The sequence below is a fragment of the Pempheris klunzingeri genome, chromosome 21 (assembly GCF_042242105.1).
Source record: "Pempheris klunzingeri isolate RE-2024b chromosome 21, fPemKlu1.hap1, whole genome shotgun sequence".
In the NCBI taxonomy this organism is placed as follows: domain Eukaryota; kingdom Metazoa; phylum Chordata; class Actinopteri; order Acropomatiformes; family Pempheridae; genus Pempheris; species Pempheris klunzingeri.
The window spans coordinates 21,297,742-21,318,402 of NC_092032.1; the positions used below are offsets into that span (position 1 = coordinate 21,297,742).

Genomic DNA, 20,661 nt, shown 5'->3' on the forward strand with positions numbered 1-20,661 from the left:
AGGTCCTGCACTGACAGCAGTGCTACAGATAGTTTGTTCATTAGATAAAATCTTTTAGCTCCTAGCTTTGCAGCTCATTTCCTGTCTAGTTCACTCTCTGGTAAACCCTCTGTACTCCCTGTGCTGAGCAGCCGACAGCTCATACAGCTCACAGACAGCCTGGGAGCTCTGATCAGTCAATGGAGACACAGTTAATGAGGCCAAAACACATAAACAGGGTGAAACTGTCACTAAATACCACAAATATAGACCGGAAGCAAGAAAGAGCGTGAAGGACGCACGAGTGACGGGCGTCAATAACGCTTCTAAAAGTGCTTCCTGTGGGAATGGCCCTTTAGAGTAGCAGCATAGTGGAGCTTTTAGCAGCTAAAAAGGCAAACGTGGAGCTAAAAGACAATATTTCTGGACTGATATCCATCAGAGGACACAAACATGAAGATTGTTGCTGCCTAACTGCTGCATGTGGAGTTGCTCCCTGTTTGAATCCTGTCTGTCTGCCTGTCTGTCTGTCTGTCTGCCTGACCAGGTGAAGCAGCAGGTGCAGAAGGTGAAGGACAAAGCTCAGCTCATCGTTGACGAGATTGAAGCTGATAAAACGGCAGCAGAGACGAAACTGGAAGCTGCAAAACCAGCGCTGGAGGCTGCTGAGGCTGCATTACAGGTCTAACACACACACACACACACACACACACACACACACACACACACCTGCATGCTTCCTCTGTGCTGATGCTTCGAACCGACAGACACTCAGCAGGTTGTAGAAAAGGGAATCTGCTGGACTGCTCCTCTGCCAGCAGAGGGGGTTGAAGTGCAGTAAGTGAGGAGGTGATTTACTCTGATAGACTGACAAACACAAGTCATTACTGGGTTTGTTCCTCCAACTTTACCTCCAAATAAGCGTTGTGTGTCTGTCCAGACCATTAAACCAGCAGACATCGCCACGGTGAGGAAGCTGCAGAAGCCTCCTCATCTCATCATGAGGATCATGGACGCCGTTCTGCTGCTGTTCCAGAGGAAGGTCGCTGAGTTAGTAATCACAGAAGTCAGATGTTTCCCGTTTCTCTTTTTATCGTCTCACTTTTTCGCTTTGTTTGTTTTTCTCAGATCGACACGGTGACGGCTGACCCCGAGCGACCCTGTCCGCGACCTTCGTGGGCCGAGGCCATGAAGCTGATGCAGAACTCAGCCTTTCTCAGCACGCTGCTCAACTTTAGCAAGGTCTCTATCACACAGTCTGGATAAAGGCGTCCTCTGATTGGTCGGTATCAGTCTGGATAAAGGCGTCCTCTGATTGGTCGGTATCAGTCTGTAAAGAAGCGTCCTCTGATTGGTCGGTATCAGTCTGTAAAGAAGCGTCCTCTGATTGGTCGGTATCAGTCTGTATAAAGAAGCGTCCTCTGATTGGTCGGTATCAGTCTATAAAGAAGCGTCCTCTGATTGGTCGGTATCAGTCTGTATAAAGAAGCGTCCTCTGATTGGTCGGTATCAGTCTATAAAGAAGCGTCCTCTGATTGGTCGGTATCAGTCTGTGTAAAGAAGCGTCCTCTGATTGGTCGGTATCAGTCTATAAAGAAGCGTCCTCTGATTGGTCGGTATCAGTCTATAAAGAAGCGTCCTCTGATTGGTCGGTATCAGTCTGTAAAGAAGTGTCCTCTGATTGGTCGGTATCAGTCTGTGTAAAGAAGCGTCCTCTGATTGGTCGGTATCAGTCTATAAAGAAGCGTCCTCTGATTGGTCGGTATCAGTCTGTATAAAGAAGCGTCCTCTGATTGGTCGGTATCAGTCTGTATAAAGAAGCGTCCTCTGATTGGTCGGTATCAGTCTGTATAAAGAAGCGTCCTCTGATTGGTCGGTATCAGTCTGTATAAAGAAGCGTCCTCTGATTGGTCGGTATCAGTCTGTAAAGAAGCGTCCTCTGATTGGTCGGTATCAGTCTGTAAAGAAGCGTCCTCTGATTGGTCGGTATCAGTCTGTAAAGAAGCGTCCTCTGATTGGTCGGTATCAGTCTGTTAGGGCGGGGCTACCTGCTCACTGACCAATCAGGCTTGGGGAAAAAACGAGCATCACCTCTGGCTCCAAACTTGTGGGTTCAGCTCAGTGCTCGTCTGTCCAGCTCACAACTTCACTGTTTCGGCTCACTCTTAGGCAGGTATGTCCCTCAGGAGATGGTGGAGACCAAAAGCAGAGCTAGAAGAGAGAGAACAGGTGCCACACACACGACGTGTTGCTGTGTGACGGCTGAATGTGGGAATAAAGCAGCTGTCTGATATTTTGGCCCGACGTGAACAGATCGTCACCTTTCAAGTTACTGAGAGTTTAATCACCGCTCATTCGGAGGTCTGAAGAAGTGACGACTGGACAAAATGAGCTCACAGCCACGCGCTAAACCCCCACCAGCCACCCCCCCACACACACACTCACACCATGAGCCTTGTATATCGGAGGGAAACTCCCTTCTCATCTTATCACAGTGCTGCCATCACCTGCTTTTATATCACGGTTTATATGTGTGTGTGTTACATACCTGCCAAGCTATGGATTAGTTAGCTGGCACTGAGCGTCTGTGTGTTTATAGCTGGAAAAACCCCGAACACTGTGTGTGTGTGTGTGTGTGTGTGTGTGTCCATCAGGCTCACTGTAAGATGTTGGTTTGTTCCCAGATGATTGTATGTGGCTGCTAACATGATGCCTCAGTTACAAGTCAAATGAAATCGGACCCACTGAGCCACGAAGTCTGAACCATGAAGTCTGAACCCAACAGCAGCCAAAATCTGGTTCTCCATGACAGACTTGTAATGAATGAAAGCCGGGCCAAAGCGATACCTTTCTGTCCTTCCTTGGCTTATATGCAGGTGATCTGCTCACCTGCACTGTGTTTCTGTGCTGCAGGACTCCATCACAGAGGAGGTGGTGGAGCTCATCGCTCCCTACCTGGAGATGGACGACTACAACCTGGAGTCAGCCAAGAGGATCTGCGGCAACGTGGCGGGACTCTGCTCCTGGACTCAGGCCATGGCCGACTTCTTCGCCATCAACAAGGAGGTTCTGCCTCTGAAGGTACGAACTCCGACGAGTCCAGTGTTCACTGAGGTTGTACACAAGAGACGAGATGTTACAGAAAGGTGTGTGTGTACAGGCTAACCTGGCCCTGCAGGAGGTTCGTCTGGTGGTCGCTCAGGGTGAACTCGCTAAAGCTCAGGAGCAGCTGGATGCTAAACAGCAGGAGCTGGACGCTGTGCAGGTATAACACACACACACACACACACACACACACACACACACACACACACACGCATTAATGCTCTTTCAAAAGAAGAATTAATTGAAGCTGGTCTGAACTTCAGGCTCTTTACGAGGCCGCCATGAAGGAGAAGCAGGACCTGGAGGACGACGCCCAGGCCTGCCGCCTCAAGATGGCCACCGCCACAGCTCTGATCGACGGGCTGGGAGGAGAGAAGGTCGGCCTTTTACCCATCCATCCATCTATCCGTCCATCATTTATACATCCATCCATCCATCCTTCTCTAACGCCGGTCTTGCTGTGTTCCAGGTCCGTTGGACCGACAGCAGCTCTGGGTTCCAGACGCAGATCCGACAGCTGGTGGGGGACGTCCTTCTGTCCGCAGGCTTCCTGTCCTACGCCGGGCCCTTTAACCAGGAGTATCGCAGCCTGCTGCTGGAGCTGTGGAAGAAAGAGATGGAGGAGAAACTCATCCCCTTCAGTCCTGTAAGACCTCCATGAAAGATTCAGCAGCTCTTTAATGGTCTGAAATGTTTTCACGATGAAGTTAAAAATGTTTCAGAACCATTTACTGATTATTGAAAAATGTCAAGTCACAGAAAAGGTGTGGAAGCATAATGAATGTGAATGATTTCAGAGCTTCAGTCAGACCACATGGTGGCGCTGCTGAGTCCTGGTCAGCACTAAGACCTCATTGGTGCTTTCATGGACTGCAAACAAAACCTCCCCAGCGACCTCGAATGAATACAATAGAATAAATGTACCGTTGACGTGCAGCGCAGAGGACCGAGCCCTCTGCTGTTGTGTAAATATATTGAATCTGTTGGTGTTAGTGACTCTGCCAAACTAGTCTAATGAAGTGCTAATCTTCCCGCGGACACCTTGAGCAGGCCGCTGATGTAGGAGTGTACTGACGACGTTCAGGACGATGGCGAGCTCTCAGAAATGTGCGTGCTCTGCTGCAGGACTTGAATGTGATTGGTCTGCTGGTGGACAACGCCACCGTGAGCGAGTGGAGCCTGCAGGGTTTACCCAGCGACGACCTGTCCATCCAGAACGGCATCGTGGTGACGAAGGCGTCCCGCTACCCGCTGCTGATAGACCCGCAGGGCCAGGGCAAGACCTGGATCCAGAACAGAGAGCGAGACCAGCAGCTGCAGGTGAGCACGAGGCAGGACTCTTTAAGTCCTGAATCCTCTCCCCGTCCTGACTGTTGGTTGTCCTCTTCTGTGTCCAAGGTGACGTCTCTCAACCATAAGTACTTCCGCTCCCACCTGGAGGACAGTCTGTCTCTGGGCTGCCCCCTGCTGCTGGAGGACGTTGGGGAGGAACTGGACCCCGTTCTGGACAACATACTGGACAAAAACTACATCAAGTCTGGATCTACTTATAAAGTAGGACATCTGTGGCTTTTCTCCAAAATGAATTGAAGTGAGCACAGAAGCCTTTAACGTACTCGTGTGGACGTCGCTCCTCCTGCAGGTGAAGGTGGGAGATAAGGAGGTGGATGTGATGAAGGGCTTCACCCTCTACATCACCACCAAGCTGGCCAACCCGGCGTACAGCCCCGAGGTCAGCGCCAGGACCGCCGTGGTGGACTTCACCGTCACCCAGCGAGGCCTGGAGGACCAGCTGCTGGGACGGGTCATACTGCTGGAGAAACAGGTCACCAACACTAGTTAGCTAGTTAACTATTCTATTATTAAACATGCTCCTTAAAGGCATAGTTTGGATTACTACAAGTGTGGCTGTCTGAGCTCACCTAGACCCAGTTTGGAGAAGCAGGAGCCACAGCACAGATGCTAAGCAATGTACTGCTGTGAACGGGGGGGCTCGAGTGCATGTTGTGTTTGTAATAATTTCAGTGCTTTACATTGTTGTCAGGCAGCCTTTTCTGAAGGGAAACTTCCAAACCACCAGACTCCATTGACAAAAACGGAAATTTTACTTCACAGAACACGGGAGACGCCGGTCTACTAATACTGCCTCGATCAGTTAGTGTGTTTGTACTGTTGTGTGACTGTGGCGTTTTAAATGATTACTTCAGGTACTAACTAACCTGGTGGTTCATTGATCGAGGCAGCGGTAGTCCAACAGCTCCTGTGTTCTGAGAGGTAAAATTGCTGATTTTGTCATTGAAGTCTGGTGGCTTTAAGGTGAGCATAAAGCAATACAATGGCTTAGTTTTCCAGCAATGTCAAGTGGCAAAAATATCCTAAAGATATCGTACACTTGGATTGATGTTGATTAATTTGGGAGGGCCTTTTTTTTTAGGAGGCTAAAAGGAGCTCAGACAGCAACAGTCCTTTTAAACGTCCACCTATATTTGAATCTAATATCATCCACCCTGTGGGTCCCACCAGGAGCTGGAGGCCGAGCGCGTAAAGCTCTTAGAGGAGGTGACGTCCAACAAGAGGAAGATGCAGGAGCTGGAGGACAGTCTGCTGTTCAGGCTGACCAGCACCCAGGGGTCTCTAGTGGAGGACCAGTCTCTGATCGAGGTTCTGAGGGTCACCAAGACCACTGCTCAGGAGGTCCTGCTCTGTTGTCCTTGTTTAACTAAGACTAGAAACAGGAAGATGTCTGGAAACGGCATGAAGTCAAAGTTCTTCTGTCTAACTAAAGATGAACGCTGTCCTCTGGTCCTCCAGGTGAGTGAGAAGCTGTCGGTGGCGGCAGAGACGGAGGTGAAGATCAACCAGGCGAGGGAGGAGTACCGGCCGGTGGCCACCAGGGGCAGCATCCTCTACTTCCTGATCGTGGAGATGTCGCTGGTCAACGTCATGTACCAGACGTCTTTGCGGCAGTTCCTGGGGCTCTTCGACTCGTCCATGCAGCACTCTGCCAAGTCGCAGCTCACCTCCAAACGCATCAGCAACATCATCGACTCCCTCACCTACCAGGTGCTGCTCAGTCCACACCACAGACGTCACCCTAAGCCACCCGCCGGCAACACACACGTCTCTTCTGCACTTCTGTATTTGTTGGGGTGATTCTGTCCTTCTTAGCTCAGTGTCACAGAGTTTAGCCCGGTCCGATCACAAGGTTGTAACACAGGCTTTGGTTGGGCGCACAGGTGTACTGTTACACAGCCAGGAGTCTGTATGAGGAGCACAAACTGCTCTTCACTCTGCTGTTGGCTCTGAAGATCGACCTGCAGGCCCGAAACATCTCGCACCCCGAGGTGCTCACCTTCATCAAAGGTCAGACACCCATCCTCTTCCTCCTCCTCTCTCCATTCTCGTCTTTTTTAATCTGACCGTGAATGTCCATGTAGGCGGAGCTTCTCTGGATCTGAACTCTGTAGAGTCCAAACCCCGGCGCTGGATCCTGGATCAGACCTGGCTCAACCTGGTGCAGCTGTCCACCCTGACGCCATTCAACCAGATCCTGACCCAGGTAGGACCCAGATCCACTGACAGGTGAAGCTGGAACAGGCCCAGGTTCCTGTCACACACCTACGCTACGTTTCCCCGTGTCCAGGTGAGCCAGAACGACCGTGCCTGGAGGACGTGGTTCGACCATCCGGCGCCAGAGGACGCCACACTGCCTGATGGGTACGAGGAAAAGCTCGACACCTTCCGGAAGCTTCTGCTCATCCGGAGCTGGTGTCCCGACCGAACCACGGCTCAGGTCAGACCCCCAAACACTACAGGACCTCAACAACAGACCAGACCAGTCACATGTTTGTGATGTCATGCTAGCAGTCAGTGATGTAACACTAATTTAAATACATGCAGCAGGTCTGGTAGAGTTTCTGAAAGTGTGTGTGTGTGTTGACCAGGCGCGTCGCTACATCTCAGAGTCTCTGGGTCAGCAGTACGCTGAAGGTTTGGTTCTGGACCTGGACGCCATGTTGGCAGAGAGCGACAGCAGGACGCCAATGGTGTGTCTGCTGTCGATGGGCTCTGACCCGACTGAAAACATAGAGCGGCTGGCCAAGAGCAAGGTGAAGGAATGAATAATGTGGAGAGTAAATCAGAGGGTGGAGGGAGAAACATACTCAACAGCTCATTTCTCCCAGATTTTCTCTGGACGTTTTTCAGCCTAAAAATCAGTTTAGACTGAATCGCTGCCTCTGAGAAAGATGGTGAAGTCCTGGTTTCTGTCCACAGGGGGCGCCGTGCCGTCCCATTTCCATGGGGCAGGGCCAGGAGGTTCACGCTCGCAGGCTATTGGCCAGCAGCATGACGGACGGCGGCTGGCTCCTCCTCCAGAACTGCCACCTGGGGCTGGACTTCCTGGACGAGCTGCTGGAGACGGTCACCTCGGCGACGCCGGAGAGCGTGCACAAGGGTTTCCGGGTGTGGCTGACGACCGACGTGCACCCCAGGTGACTGGTGATGCGGCAGGGTGTCGGCGCCCTCTAGTGGTTTCACACTTGTGTGGACGCGTTCATGTCTGAATATGATGAAGCCCTTTTTTTAAGTGACGTCATTTTCAGCTCAGATCAGAAGATGTTTCTGCAGATTCACATCAAACACACTGGTTCCCCTCTACGTAGAATCTCACTGTGTGTGTGTGTGTGTGTGTGTGTGTGTGCAGATTCCCCATAACGTTCCTTCAGTCCTCCATCAAATTCACCAATGAACCTCCTCTTGGTAAGAAACTCCAGTTCTTCACCATCCTCAGATGATTGTCTTGCTGCTCCTTAGTGGTTTTCTCCTGTGATTTATTAGGCTTCTGGTCCCCTTTACGACTCATCCTTACCAGCTGACAGACGAATATATTAATTAATGCATTTGTTACATGAATCCACCCATTCATAGTTGACTTAAAGGTTCGTACACACCATCAATTCCTTGCAGACGGCTGTGGAGGAGGAAAGCTCCTGCACTCTGTCCTGTTACCTTTGAATAGCCCACATTTCAGTCGGTAGACGGACACCTGGCTCTGAAACGTTGCGTCTTAGATAAAGTTTATTGCACGTAACTGTGTGGGAACTTTCTCTTCTCTCTGTCCATAATTGCTCAAAGACGAATGTGTTGTTTGCTCCTCGCTCGCCTGTCGTCTTCAGGGATGAAAGCAGGTCTGAAGAGGACTTTCAGCGGCGTCACTCAGGATCAGTTGGAGATCAGCAACCTGCCTCAGTGGAAACCTCTGCTGTACGCTGTGGCCTTCCTGCACACCACTGTGCAGGTATCTGCCTGTTCACCTGCAGGAAACCACCACAGTCTTTATTCCTATAACAGTGAAATGATGGTCTACCTTTGACCAACTAAACATTTACTTCGTCCCGTCAGGAACGTCGTAAGTTCGGTCCTCTGGGCTGGAACATCCCGTACGAGTTCAACCAGGCAGACTTCACCTCCAGCATGCAGTTTGTCCAGAACCACCTGGACGACCTGGACCCAAAGAGAGGAGTGAACTGGAGCTGCCTGCGCTACATGCTGGGTCAGTCTGTTTCTCACCTGCTCACCACCTTGGTGTGGTTGAATCCAGCCCTGAAGTGTTTAAGCCGCGGTGCCCTCAAGAAAGCTCAAGAAATCTGCAAAGCAGAAGAGGAAAGAATGTACATTAAATGAGTTAGCGTAGTGGATAAACAGACAGAAGGACGGATGATTATTCCTCTGCTACACATCATCTTCTGGTCCATGTTCTTCTTCTTGTGCTCTGTGATTTACAGTATTGCAGAATGATAAAGACACCAAAATAATGTCTTAATATCAAGCAATCTTTATTTATATAGCGCCAATTAACAACAGCGTTATCTCAAGACTCTTCCCATAAAGAGCAGGTCTAGACCAAACTCTTTAATTAGAGAGAGACCAACGATTCAGGAACTCAACATTAAGGATTCAAGAATCCCCACATGAGCAGCATCAGATATTATATTAGGAAACAGTGGAGGAAGAACTCCCCTTTAACAGGAAGAAACCTGGAACAGAACCAGGCTCAATGTGGGCGGCTTCTAATATGAAAGTAACACCAGTGATTGTCTGACCGATGAGGAATTCAGCCCTAGAAACCTCTGACTTCCTCTTTTGGAGCTGCTCACATTAGACCCAGTTCCTCCGTGTCCACCCCCAGGTGAGGTGCAGTACGGCGGCCGGGTGACCGACGACTTGGACAAACGCCTCCTCAACACCTTCACTCGTGTCTGGTTCAGCGAGAACACCTTCAGCGACAAGTTCTGCTTCTATAAAGGCTACAGCATCCCCGCCAAGGCCAAGACGGTCCAGGACGTCCTGCAGCACATCGAGGCCCTGCCACTGCTCGACTCACCGGAGGTCAGAGGGCGCTCGGGGTCACACCGTTCACTCCGTCCAGCAGCTTCATCGTTACACCGCCGTCTTCCTGTGTGCAGGTCTTTGGGCTCCACCCCAACGCTGACATCACCTACCAGACCAACCTGGCCAATGAGACACTCAGCACCATCATCAACATCCAACCGAAGGACGGCGGAGGCGGGGCCGGGGAGACCAGGGAGGCCAGCGTTCTGAGACTGGCCAATGAGATGCTGGAGAAGCTTCCACCTGATTATGTGCCGCACGAGGTGTGTGAGTCTATTTTTAGTCAAACAGGTCTTTTATATTTCAGAGTTGATCTACTGGACGTGTGTTTTGAAGGTCAAAGGTCAGCTGCAGAAGATGGGTCCGCTGCAGCCAATGAACATCTTCCTGCGGCAGGAACTGGACCGCATGCAGCGAGTCATCAGCAGCGTACGAAGCACGCTGACCGACCTCAAGCTGGCCATCGACGGTCTGTCTCTCACACACACACACACACACACACACACACACACACACACACTAAGCCACTTCCCTTGACTCCAGCTCGGTCCCTGCAGGCACCATCATCATGTCGGAGGACCTGCGCGACGCTCTCGACTGTATGTTTGATGCTCGGATCCCTCGCCTGTGGCTGCGACACAGCTGGCCGTCGGCGACGCTCGGCTTCTGGTTCAGCGAGCTGCTGGAGAGGAACCAGCAGCTCAGCGGCTGGATCAGCACCGGCCGCCCAAACCAGTTCTGGCTCACCGGCTTCTTCAACCCGCAGGTGTGTTCAGGCGGCGCCGACACAGTGAAGGTGACACGTTCAGCCTCAGAGCGTCAGATCACCTCTTCAGGTTTATTTGTGTGTGTGTGTGTGTGTGTGTTGAAGGGTTTTCTAACCGCCATGCGCCAGGAGACGACGCGCTCCAACCTGTCCAGGGGCTGGGCCTTGGATACCGTCACCCTTAGCAACGATGTCACCAAGATGATGAGAGAGGACGTGTCGGCTCCGCCCCCAGAGGATGTGGGCGGAGTCTACATCTACGGCCTCTTCCTGGACGGGGCGGGATGGGACCGCCGTGGCGCCAAGCTCACTGAGGCCCCGCCCAAGGTGTGTGTGTGTGTTTTCTAAAATAATAAATAAATAAATAATAAGATAATATTATAAATTCAATTAAATATAAACAATGTAAACTGAAGAGAAGATAAAAACAAATTGAAAAATGATTTTAACAATAAAACATTAATAGGAAAGATAATAACTCATACATGATCTCATCTGACCCCCCCCAGGTCCTCTTCACCCCCCTCCCCGTGGTCCACGTCTACGCCGTCAGCTCAGCCAACATGGCCGACAGCAGGCGGCAGCCCGGCGGCGGAGGGGGGGCGGTCAGCCTCTACTCGTGTCCGGTGTATAAGAAGCCGCGTCGGACCGACCTGAACTTCATCTTCTGCCTGCAGCTGAGGAGCGCTCAGCCGGCCGAGCGCTGGACGCTGAGAGGCGCCGCGCTGCTCTGCGACTGCAAGTGATCCCCTGACGTCAAACGGACACGATCGTCGCCGGGTTAAGTGCATCTCATTTCCAGGTTTAGCCCTTTATTCATCACACGTGTGTTACTTTCCTGCTGATCAGTCCTTTGATGGTTTCCTCCTCCTCCGACGCTCAATTAGCTGAAGTTCATGGTCCTGAAATAGTGATGATGGAGAAATTCATAAAATATTTCAGCAGTTAGTGTACGAAAGGTTCTCTTTACGACACTCAGAGCATTACCATCAGCCGACAAACGAGTCCGAGCTGCTGCCCAGCGACAGACTCGGCAAAGCTACGGCATCAGTGAGGTGGCTTTGGCTTGAGACGCCGAGATATCATCTAGAGAAGCTTTATTTTTATTATGTTTGTAACAAAAAAAAAAGATATTTGAGGGCATCTGTGGTGAATAACTCACCTGCTTCCAGAGATCAGTTGCTGTTAGGACATAAACTGTTCTTGGTTTTGAGTATCCCTGTGTTTTCTTTCTTTGTTTTAGGGTCTTTTGTGGCTTTTCTTCACGTTTTTCTGTAAAGTCTGACACTGTATTTTCTGTCCTTTCAGTCGTTTGCATGACGCCAAACGTTTTCTGGTGGTTTTGGTTCACCAACAATATCTGTTTTATCACTAACTGAACCTAACTGAGCTCTAAAAGCATCAGCTTGTAAACCCTGCAGTGCTCACAGGCAGCAGCGACTCTAATGCCCGAAAAAACTCAACCCACTGTAAACCTTCTCTGACCTTTGACCTCCACTCACCCGCAGATTCACTTGAAGGAGGTTTTCATTCCTCCATGTCCTCAGGTAAACCAGAAACATCTGGCGTCATACAAATGACGGCACCTGAAAGGGAATTAAAGAAGCTCACAGACAGATCAGTAGCTGGTTTTTATTCTTATGTCCACCAGAGAGTGCTGAGTCTATTTTCCCACTGTCCAAACACACATGAGTAACTGTTATAAAAAGATACCCATAAAACACTAATCACACACTCTGAAACTCTAAAATTCTATAAAAAACACAAAAACTCACCTGAAAACGTAGACAGAACAAAACTAAAAGATCGTAAAAGACTCAAAGAAAAACGAAACCCTTGAATGCAGCACTGTGCTCGAGGACGAAGAAGCTGAAGTGACTGAAACGTCGAACTCTGCGGAAAACACAGAACATCGAACGTCGGCCCGTTTCCTTTTCACACAGTTTGGATCAATATCAGCTCTGACAGGTTTCTCGTGTTTAATTCTTTAAATTCAGATTGTGTGTGTGTCTTCCTGCTCGTGGCTAATCTCTCTAAACTCTGGACCAGTCAGCCTCATATTTTTTCTGCCCATGTCTGCCTGCGGTGACGCCTCTTAACCAGCTGGAAGGAGCCGAAAGTCATCAACAACTGCTTCAGTTTGTCTTAAGGGCATAAAAACAAGGTTCACCTCGTCTGTTCAGGCCACATGTTGGCCTCAAAAAGTGACACCTAGAGAAAAGTCTGGTCCCAAAATGTTCTGATCCACTAAGGTTACCAGTGACCATACCATCACCTGAATATGACCTGCTTCTGTTATCATCTCCGCCATCTGGACTAAGATGTTTGTTTTTGGTTAAAACCTTTATTGAAGCTTTACTTCCATTTGACAGTTTGCAGATGAGTCTCCTTTTACAAACACAGCAGGAGGTTGGAATAGAAAAGACTGAAACAACCAAACGTTAAAATAATCTCCTGTGACGCTGACGGAGGCTGTAGGTTCAGGTATGGTTATGGACTCGGCTGGTGATGTTTGTTTCTTTCTTCAAGTGGATTCTGAGGAACAATGTCAAGGAAACTCCCCACAGATTCATCACCAGAGGGCAGGCAAGAAAACCAAAGTGAAGAAATACCTTAAAAAGAGAAGAAATCCACTTGGTGATCAGAAGGAATCCAGTGTGGAAACCATGGATTTATATCACAAGATTCTCTGAAGACATGGAGGAACCTTAAACTCAGTGATGGTACTTATTGAAGAGCAGACTTCACTTTGGTTACAGAAATGATTCAAGTGAACTTTTATTTTCTCAGCATGACAATCAAACACAAACCTGCTTCAGTGTAAAGTCTGACAAACTACAGCCATGCAGTCACTCGCTAACAAACACTAGAAACACCAACAGCTGCTGTAAAAATGTTGAGTTACAGAACAAACAGCAGCCTCAGTGCTGCTCTGTCACTGCAGTCAGTGCGACGCCTCCTCCAGAGCTCCAAGTACCAGAGAACTGCTTTAAAATAAAAGACTGAGGGAAATGAACAAAAACATTTAAAGATTAAATATAAAGACGTGGAGAGGAGCTTCTGAACTTTGAGCCCCCTATTCCAAAATGAAACTACTCCAAATTTATCTCTTTAAACTATTAGTTTGAATTAAATTAAACATCTCGACAGCAGTCAATAACTGAAATAGTTTGACAGCCTGTAATAAAGTCCGAATGAAACAATATGAGACAAACGCCGACCTGTCTGCCTGCCTGTCTGTCTGTCTGTGTACCTGTCTGTCTGCCTGTGTACCCTCCTACCTGCACACACTCTGCCCGTGAACTCATTGCACATGAGCACGGTCCTCCAAAAGGCTGGATGGACTTACTGCTAAAGCTAAAGCTAGCGAGCCGAGCTGTGGCTCAGCGACAGACTGTCATGAGTTATCAGCACGAACGACACCCTCAGGTGTCCTGTGGAGGTGGAGGGGGTCGTCCACGGTGGTGCGATTGACAGACACAAGACACTGAACCCCAGATTTCTCCTTAGGTATGTGAGTCATTTTGAATATTAATAAATGTTTTTTGATTTTAGCTTTTAAACCTGGACCTCCATGATGCTGTCTCAAAGTATTTTGTAAAAAATACTTAATACTAAAATACTTAAATCCTCAGCTCATTAATGTAAAAGTGATTTGCTTCATCTGAAAGTATTCTGTCATGCACATATTCAGGTGTTATTTAAATCTGCTGTTAGAGAGGTATGTAAAACCACTTTGACTGTTCTGCCAACTGTTTCTAGGGACGAGACCTGACCCAGGATTTGATTGGGACGGTCCATATTACAAGTAGCGTCCCGTTCTGTACAGGAGCAGGTCGAAAAGAGTGTTTAACCTTTTTAATCATGTCACCCACGATGAGTGCAAATCCCTTTATCTCTAATTTCTCCAAACACTTTGTAGAACCAGACGTACCATGACCCTGTGACAGATTTATCCTCCAACATTTCAACCTCACCAACATGCACAAACAAGTGAACAGCAGCTGTGTGATGATGGAAAAACTTTGTGGAGAAGTTCTGAACACTTTCCCATATATTGCAAAAGTCGGTGCTTATTGGACACAAAACAAAAAAAAGACTATATATATATTTGCTGATTTGATAATAATTGTCCAGAACATGCGTATCTGCATATGAAATAACATTCGATGATTTCAGGAATCTGTTTGGTTGTTGTCTTGATGTTCAGTCAGATTGGATCTGTGACCTTCCTGTTCTCTGCTCACTTCCTTCAACAACATTCAAACAAATGTTAATCTTCATCATTTGCCCTCTCGCAGCTCCGCTTGGTAACAGCACCCCTAAAAACTTCTGTCCCTCCCTCTGTGTGGTCTCAGTGGTCCAAAAGAAAACGGCCCAGATCTCGTCACTGTCTCGTGCTTTACGATAGCTGCTTCATGTCGTACATCGGCACCTCGGACTCCTCCGCCTTGTCGCCATCGTCAGCCGCCTTGGCATCTGGGCTTCCCTTGCGGCCCTTGGGAGGAGGGACGGGCACAGCTCCCTCCGTGGCGCCCTCGGCTCCTTCCTGGCCCTCCGCCACAGTCCTCTCCTTCTTCAGATTGAGCTTGGCCGGGACACTCTTGGTGATGGTCTCCTTCAGCCTCTCACCAGACTGCTTCAGCCTCTCGCCAGACTGGCGAATTTTCTCGCGCCTCTCGGCCGTCACGATGCGCTCGCCGAACTTGTTGACCTTGGTGCCCAGGTTCTCGCGGGTTTTGCTCATGTTCTGCTTGGAGAAGGTGGCTTTGAAGCTCTCGATGCGCGTAAGCCCCGTCTTCTTCGCGCGGCTGGCTGCCGAGGAGTCTGCCTCCTCCACCACCATGTACTCCTCATCCGACTCTGGAGGCAGCTCAAACTTGTCCGGTTCCACCTCGGCTCTGGCGCCGGTGCTGCCGCTGGGTTCTGCTGGCTCGTTTCCTGGTGTGACGGCCTTTACTTCCTGGTCACCCTGAGGGAGGAGAACACAGAACAGTGTGTGAACCGTGGAGAACATCATGATTAAATAACTAACAATCCAGTTTTTGTTCTGGAGATAAAACATTTTGGATTTTCTCCGTCTTCAGATGGCCAAAGTTTTAGCGTTGATGTCAGGTTTAAATCTGTCTCTGGTTAAAGTGTGTCATGTAGACTTTAGCTGTTAGCATGCGGGCCTTGATCCTGCGTCCATAAATAAACTGCAGCACCTGTTTCTGCAGCTCAGAGCTCGGCTGCAGGAAGCTAAACATATCAACGAGCAGCAGCGTACGGAGCAAAGCTGGATCACTTTCAGCTCCAGGCCACGTCACGGCATGCATCAGGCTGTAACTGAAGGATCAGGTTACACCCAACAAGAAATGGAACAAAAATGTAAAGGCCGAAGCTGCAAACTGACCCAGATCCCTGCAGACGTAATTCACTTTGGGAAGGTTGACCCTGATTCACCATCAGGCCGTCCTGCAGCCTGAGACTAGTGAGCAGCAGCCGCCAGTTTAAACACAGTTACCCCAAAAACTAGTAGACAATTTGGCAACTAGTCACAGGATGATGGGTGTGTCTGATGTTTCTAAAACTACCTATCTAACTATCTATCTACCAAAATACAGAGAGGCAGGTGAGTTTAAATCACTGTTCATGATGTTTCCTACATTATGATCTGCAGTGAAAAAGGAGAATTGTTTTAAATTGTTGGGCCATAAATTTGCTTGGGAATTGTATTAAACCTCCTCAAGAACCCCTGAAGGCCCCCAGACACCAGCCTGGAAAGCAATCAGTCAATTAATCTTTATTTACACTGCATTAATTCATAACAGCGTTATCTCAAGACACTTGTTATAAAGAGCAGGTCTAGAATAAACTCTTTAATTTAGACCCAATGATAAGCAATAGGGACAATGACAATGTAAGAAACCGACTTCCATTCATTTTTCTTGTTCTGTCACCAAGAAGTTGTTGATGTTGGAAGTTGAATGAACCTTTATGCTCGTTAGTTAGTCTATAGCATGCTAAGACGAGCATGAGGAGCTTTGATTACATGCAGGATCGGCACTATATGACACCCGATAGAGAGGCTGACATTTCCAAAGCTCTGACAGGATGCATAACAGTCAGAACTGAGCTACACAGCAGGAGCAGGAACCTGTAGCAGAGTCCGCCAACATATAAGAACAATAACAAGTAAGACAAGTTACAAATACATCTGCCATCTACCCTAAAGCTCACTGGTTGGTTCATCTGTACACAAACAGAAACATAAAGACAGATTAGTGTTTTAGGGGGAGTTATGCGTTGGATCGATTGTTTGTTGGTGCACCGACTGTGTGACGCCTCCTGAAGTCTGAAGGTTGCCAGGTTTGGTCACTGATGAATACATGCTGGCTGTTTCCGGCTTCTTCCAGGCTTTGATGCTAAGCTAGGCTAACCACATCCTGACTCCAGCTCTGCTCTTAACATCATCTCACCCCCAGTGATGCCATCTTTGGGTTTCCAGACACAGTGCTGCACATTTCTGTCACCTGTTACCACGTGACTGAGATTCAAAACCGTGTCCATTTAAAAAGTTTCCACTTGTTGTGTTTTGCTGTGAATTTCAGTTTTGTTGGAAAACTTCACTTCCTGTGCAGCATATTTGAATATTGCCCGTCAGAAAAGATGAGACTGATCAGCAGCTCATAGACAGTTTATTCAACATAATGAGAGAACATGATGGAGAAGCTAAACTGTGGGCAGGGAGGAGCAATCACCGTGGGGGGGTCAAAGGTCATGAGCCCATGTAACCCACGACATCACAGTTACGTTCCGGACCCCCCCCCCCCAGAGCTCCTGCACTGGCTGGATTGCGTCCATCAGTCTAACCAAAATTTGTTGGGACAAATCAACCAGTGAGCACAGCCTGTTAGCAGCTAATGGAATGATTTACAACCCTCGCTCAGGGGGTCGTCTTTAGCTAGTCCAGAGAGAGGAAGGGTGAGGAAGGGTGAGAGAGCAGACAACTATATTAGGAGATGGTGGAGGTTCAGACTCAGAATAACCTGGTCTGTCAGCGCTCAGCTGGCACAGTCACTTACAGTACAGACACCACAGCAGCTCTGCTAACTGAACATTTGGTTCATTAGTGGGGTAAAAAAGGAGCATAACTTCATTATTTCATTGGTTAGACACTTGTGTTGTAAAGCCATAAGTGATGAATCCCTCTCACAGAAACCCAATAAGTTATCTCTGCTCTCCATTCGGCTGTGGTTGTCCAGCACTACATTAGAGTCAGGACAATATTAAGGACCTGAGACGTAAACATGAGCATCTTCCCAACTAACTTCACCGCACTAATGTGCACAATGCAGTCTGACATCCAGCAGCTGCAGCCAGCCAATCACAGCCTGTCTGAGGTTTGATCAACATGTGACCTCACTGCCCGCAACGCAACCTGACTCCACACAGTCCCGAGTCCAGATTACAGTAACCGAACCACACCCCACGGAGCTATTCCCGCACGCAGTCCCAGTCAACAAGCTAAACCTGCGTGTTACACATATCGTAACATTGTGATATTAAGCATGTTAGCATTCTAATGGTATCATGCTAAGATGCATGCAGTTAGCAGTCTAATGATATGTGCACACAACTAACAGTTCATTGTATTCAGCCTCTTCAGAGTCAGAAATAGTTGTTGGTTGTCTGCGCGTTGAATTGTCAAGCAGCTGTCTTTGAGGATGACTAACTCGGTGAGACATGAAATCCTTCACAGCTTCCAAATCTCTGTTGTGAGAGCATCAGGATGCTTATGCTCCTTCATCAAAAGGAGAAATAAATTGGCATTTCTAGAACATCGATATCATCATTTTGGCAAATGTCAGCGGCATCTTCAACCTATCAGACTGCTGTGCTGCAGGTACCCATAATGTAAGACCTTGAACTCAAGTATCAAAGGAAAAATGAAGTAAAGGCTCCACAGTGAAGCCAGCGCTCTGTCTTCAGCTGCACCTTATCAGCGTAAAGGGATTTACTCTACAAGAATAACAGCCAAATAATTATTCGCAGCTTGTTGTTTCTGAGTGAAAGCCCTCTCTATGTGCTCCAAATCTGTGGTGTATAACCTTTCAGCATTTGATGACGATTACGCAGTGCTAAAATAACCAGGTCACCATCGCGCTGGCAGCTGCTAACGGTGAAGGCCAAAGAAGTAAAACGAAGCCTGGCGTGTGTGCTTGGTACTATTTCAACACCCAGAACAAAATGAGACATTCGTGGGCTCATGCAGGTTGTTCATGTTAAAGGAACTCAGATGGGAATCAACAGAGACCTTAAGGCATCGCTCACTGATCACAACATCACCTTCTTAAGGCTCTCAACAGTCACTTCATGCCAGAGATAACCACAAGTTAAGATTTTTACTATGATATCATTTGTTTTTAGTTTCTTAAATCTTAAGTGCAGAGAAACGGACACACAACGACATTTGGCAACGTCACTCGTCATGTTTCTGGACAGATGAAACTGATTTGATTAATGTTTGTCCTTTAGAAAATTTAATTGAATTCATTCAAAATGACTTGATGTGCCCCTGGTGAATAAACAGGTTTGCGCCTTTCAGATTTTTTAAATTAAATTCTAAAAGTTCTTCAGCTGAATGGAAACTGGATGACGGCGGAGACTATTTTAGACCTTGTTCAGCTCTATAAACCAGCTACACACTTCGTCTGTCAAATACCAAACGGACTCTTTTGGCCTCCCTAGTCAACACAGTTCAGCTTGAAAGTGCCTTCAAGGAACTGATCATTAGAAGTGTGATGATGTTATTTAAACCACAGTGTTAGCCAGATGTCAGTCCTGGTCCAGCACAAGCCTCAGACCCTTTTCTTTGGCCCCATCGTAATGGAGACAAACATGGAGAATGTAAAAGCTGTGGTACGGTGTGTGACATGTCCTCACGAGTCCACTCTGTTCTTTGAACATGATTTGGACCCGACCCAACTCACGGCCCGGGTTGGGTCACAGTTACAGTCTAATCTGGTCAGGCAGGGCAGGTTCCTTCTGTATCGATATGCCTGCTCTGGTTGACTGCATTTATGATGTTTTTGGATCAGGTTTGACTGACATCTGGTCCCTCCCAGATTTGGTTTATTCTTTTGAGAAGTGATTTAAGCATGTTGTGTTCGGCTTGGTTTCCCAAGGAATCAGATTTAAATGTGGACCAATGAATACCTGCAGAGTAAGGTAACATCTTACTTAGCTCAGAGGTATGTTTTACAGTGTGGTTAGTTATAGCTATGGTTATAGCTGTAGGTTTGCCTGATGCTGCACACTGAATGCTCCAATGCCAAAGAATTACTTCAGAACCCCAAAGGTCCGTTTCCAGTGGTCATACTGGAAGCATCAAAGGAGGCCTCGACATTGGAAAAGACTTTGTAGTTAAAGGACCAAACATCTGTGAGTCTTACCTGATAAATGACCACCCTGAACTTGTTCTTGGCCAGAAGGTCGCCCTGGGTGGCCTCCACCTTCTTCACCCTGACGTTCTGGTTCTCCACACGCACCCTGACGTCCTTGACGTGGCGGCTGACCTTGCGCGTCTTCTCCAGCAGCCGGTCGACTGCCGAACTGGTGGTGGCGTGATCGCTGGTCAGCTTGACGACGTCAGCCTGGATGGTCTTTACTGTGTTCTCCAGCTCCAGCTGACGCTCCTCCATACGCTGCTGCGTGGTCTGGACGCTGTCCATGAGGCCCGCCACTCGCTCAAGCAACGCCATGATGCTTCCTGCATCATCTCCGCCACCCGTCGGCATGCCCGGTTTGTCTGTCATGCTTGTTGGTTTGCTTTTTCACCTGCTGTCGTCTGGTCTCTTGGTTGATCTGCCGTTAGAACCCAGTGATCCAAACGCAAAAAAGGGAAAAGGGGTTTGAGGAGGAGTTGGGTAGACGAAGAGGAGAGACAAACGCCGGCAAAATCTGTCGCAACTAACAGCGAAATCTTTGAATTTGCAAGAAAAAGTGAAGAGTAAAGCTACGAAGAAGAGAAGGGTTAGGACTGATTCATTGGGGGATCCAAGGATGGTGGGGAGAAGGCACAGAAGCCTTCTCTGGAGGAAGGAGAGAAGGGAGGAGGACAGGAGGACTGGATCACCCCTCTACAACTGGAGGTTGACCCTGAAACTGGTCAGATCAACAGACAGACTCCACCCTGCTGGGGGAGGGAGGGAGGACAGGAGTTGGAAGGAGGGAGGGAGGGAGGGATGGTGAGGCTAAAAAGAGAGAGAGAGGGAGAGCTTTGATTATGTTTAATCAGTGTTTTAACAGTGCGGAGAAATATTATGAAGCGAGTGACCAGAATGTAAAAATGAATGTACTCAATTTGATATCTTATTCCAAGTTTATCTTATTCCAAGTTTATCTTATTCCAGTTTGGTATTAAGTCGTGTTCA

General features: G+C 48.4%; 2 protein-coding genes across 2 annotated transcripts in view; one reads left to right on the forward strand and one right to left on the reverse strand.

The window, feature by feature from the left end:
• The window catches only part of dnah5l (dynein, axonemal, heavy chain 5 like), a 51,780-nt gene extending 39,938 nt beyond the window's left edge, over positions 1 to 11,842 (forward strand). The window contains exons 72-97 of the mRNA XM_070853376.1: positions 527 to 661; positions 920 to 1,021; positions 1,108 to 1,221; positions 2,893 to 3,060; positions 3,140 to 3,244; positions 3,348 to 3,461; positions 3,554 to 3,730; positions 4,210 to 4,404; positions 4,483 to 4,638; positions 4,727 to 4,909; positions 5,608 to 5,778; positions 5,896 to 6,147; positions 6,321 to 6,447; positions 6,522 to 6,643; positions 6,728 to 6,877; positions 7,029 to 7,193; positions 7,360 to 7,577; positions 7,790 to 7,845; positions 8,262 to 8,383; positions 8,488 to 8,638; positions 9,275 to 9,474; positions 9,552 to 9,740; positions 9,814 to 9,946; positions 10,035 to 10,243; positions 10,349 to 10,570; positions 10,753 to 11,842. Coding sequence (XP_070709477.1) covers positions 527 to 661; positions 920 to 1,021; positions 1,108 to 1,221; positions 2,893 to 3,060; positions 3,140 to 3,244; positions 3,348 to 3,461; positions 3,554 to 3,730; positions 4,210 to 4,404; positions 4,483 to 4,638; positions 4,727 to 4,909; positions 5,608 to 5,778; positions 5,896 to 6,147; positions 6,321 to 6,447; positions 6,522 to 6,643; positions 6,728 to 6,877; positions 7,029 to 7,193; positions 7,360 to 7,577; positions 7,790 to 7,845; positions 8,262 to 8,383; positions 8,488 to 8,638; positions 9,275 to 9,474; positions 9,552 to 9,740; positions 9,814 to 9,946; positions 10,035 to 10,243; positions 10,349 to 10,570; positions 10,753 to 10,989 — 4,173 coding nt within the window. The 3' untranslated portion in view covers positions 10,990 to 11,842. The remainder of the gene's footprint in view (positions 1 to 526; positions 662 to 919; positions 1,022 to 1,107; positions 1,222 to 2,892; positions 3,061 to 3,139; positions 3,245 to 3,347; positions 3,462 to 3,553; positions 3,731 to 4,209; positions 4,405 to 4,482; positions 4,639 to 4,726; positions 4,910 to 5,607; positions 5,779 to 5,895; positions 6,148 to 6,320; positions 6,448 to 6,521; positions 6,644 to 6,727; positions 6,878 to 7,028; positions 7,194 to 7,359; positions 7,578 to 7,789; positions 7,846 to 8,261; positions 8,384 to 8,487; positions 8,639 to 9,274; positions 9,475 to 9,551; positions 9,741 to 9,813; positions 9,947 to 10,034; positions 10,244 to 10,348; positions 10,571 to 10,752) is intronic.
• Positions 11,843 to 11,859: 17 nt separating this feature from the next.
• On the reverse strand, positions 11,860 to 20,351 carry cavin4b (caveolae associated protein 4b). The gene is made up of 2 exons (XM_070853437.1): positions 19,681 to 20,351; positions 11,860 to 15,215 (listed from the first exon to the last, which is right to left on the reverse strand). Exons 1-2 carry the CDS (start codon positions 20,041 to 20,043, stop codon positions 14,646 to 14,648), a joined length of 933 nt encoding a protein of 310 aa, XP_070709538.1. The 5' UTR covers positions 20,044 to 20,351; the 3' UTR covers positions 11,860 to 14,645.
• Between the last annotated feature and the right edge of the window lie 310 nt (positions 20,352 to 20,661).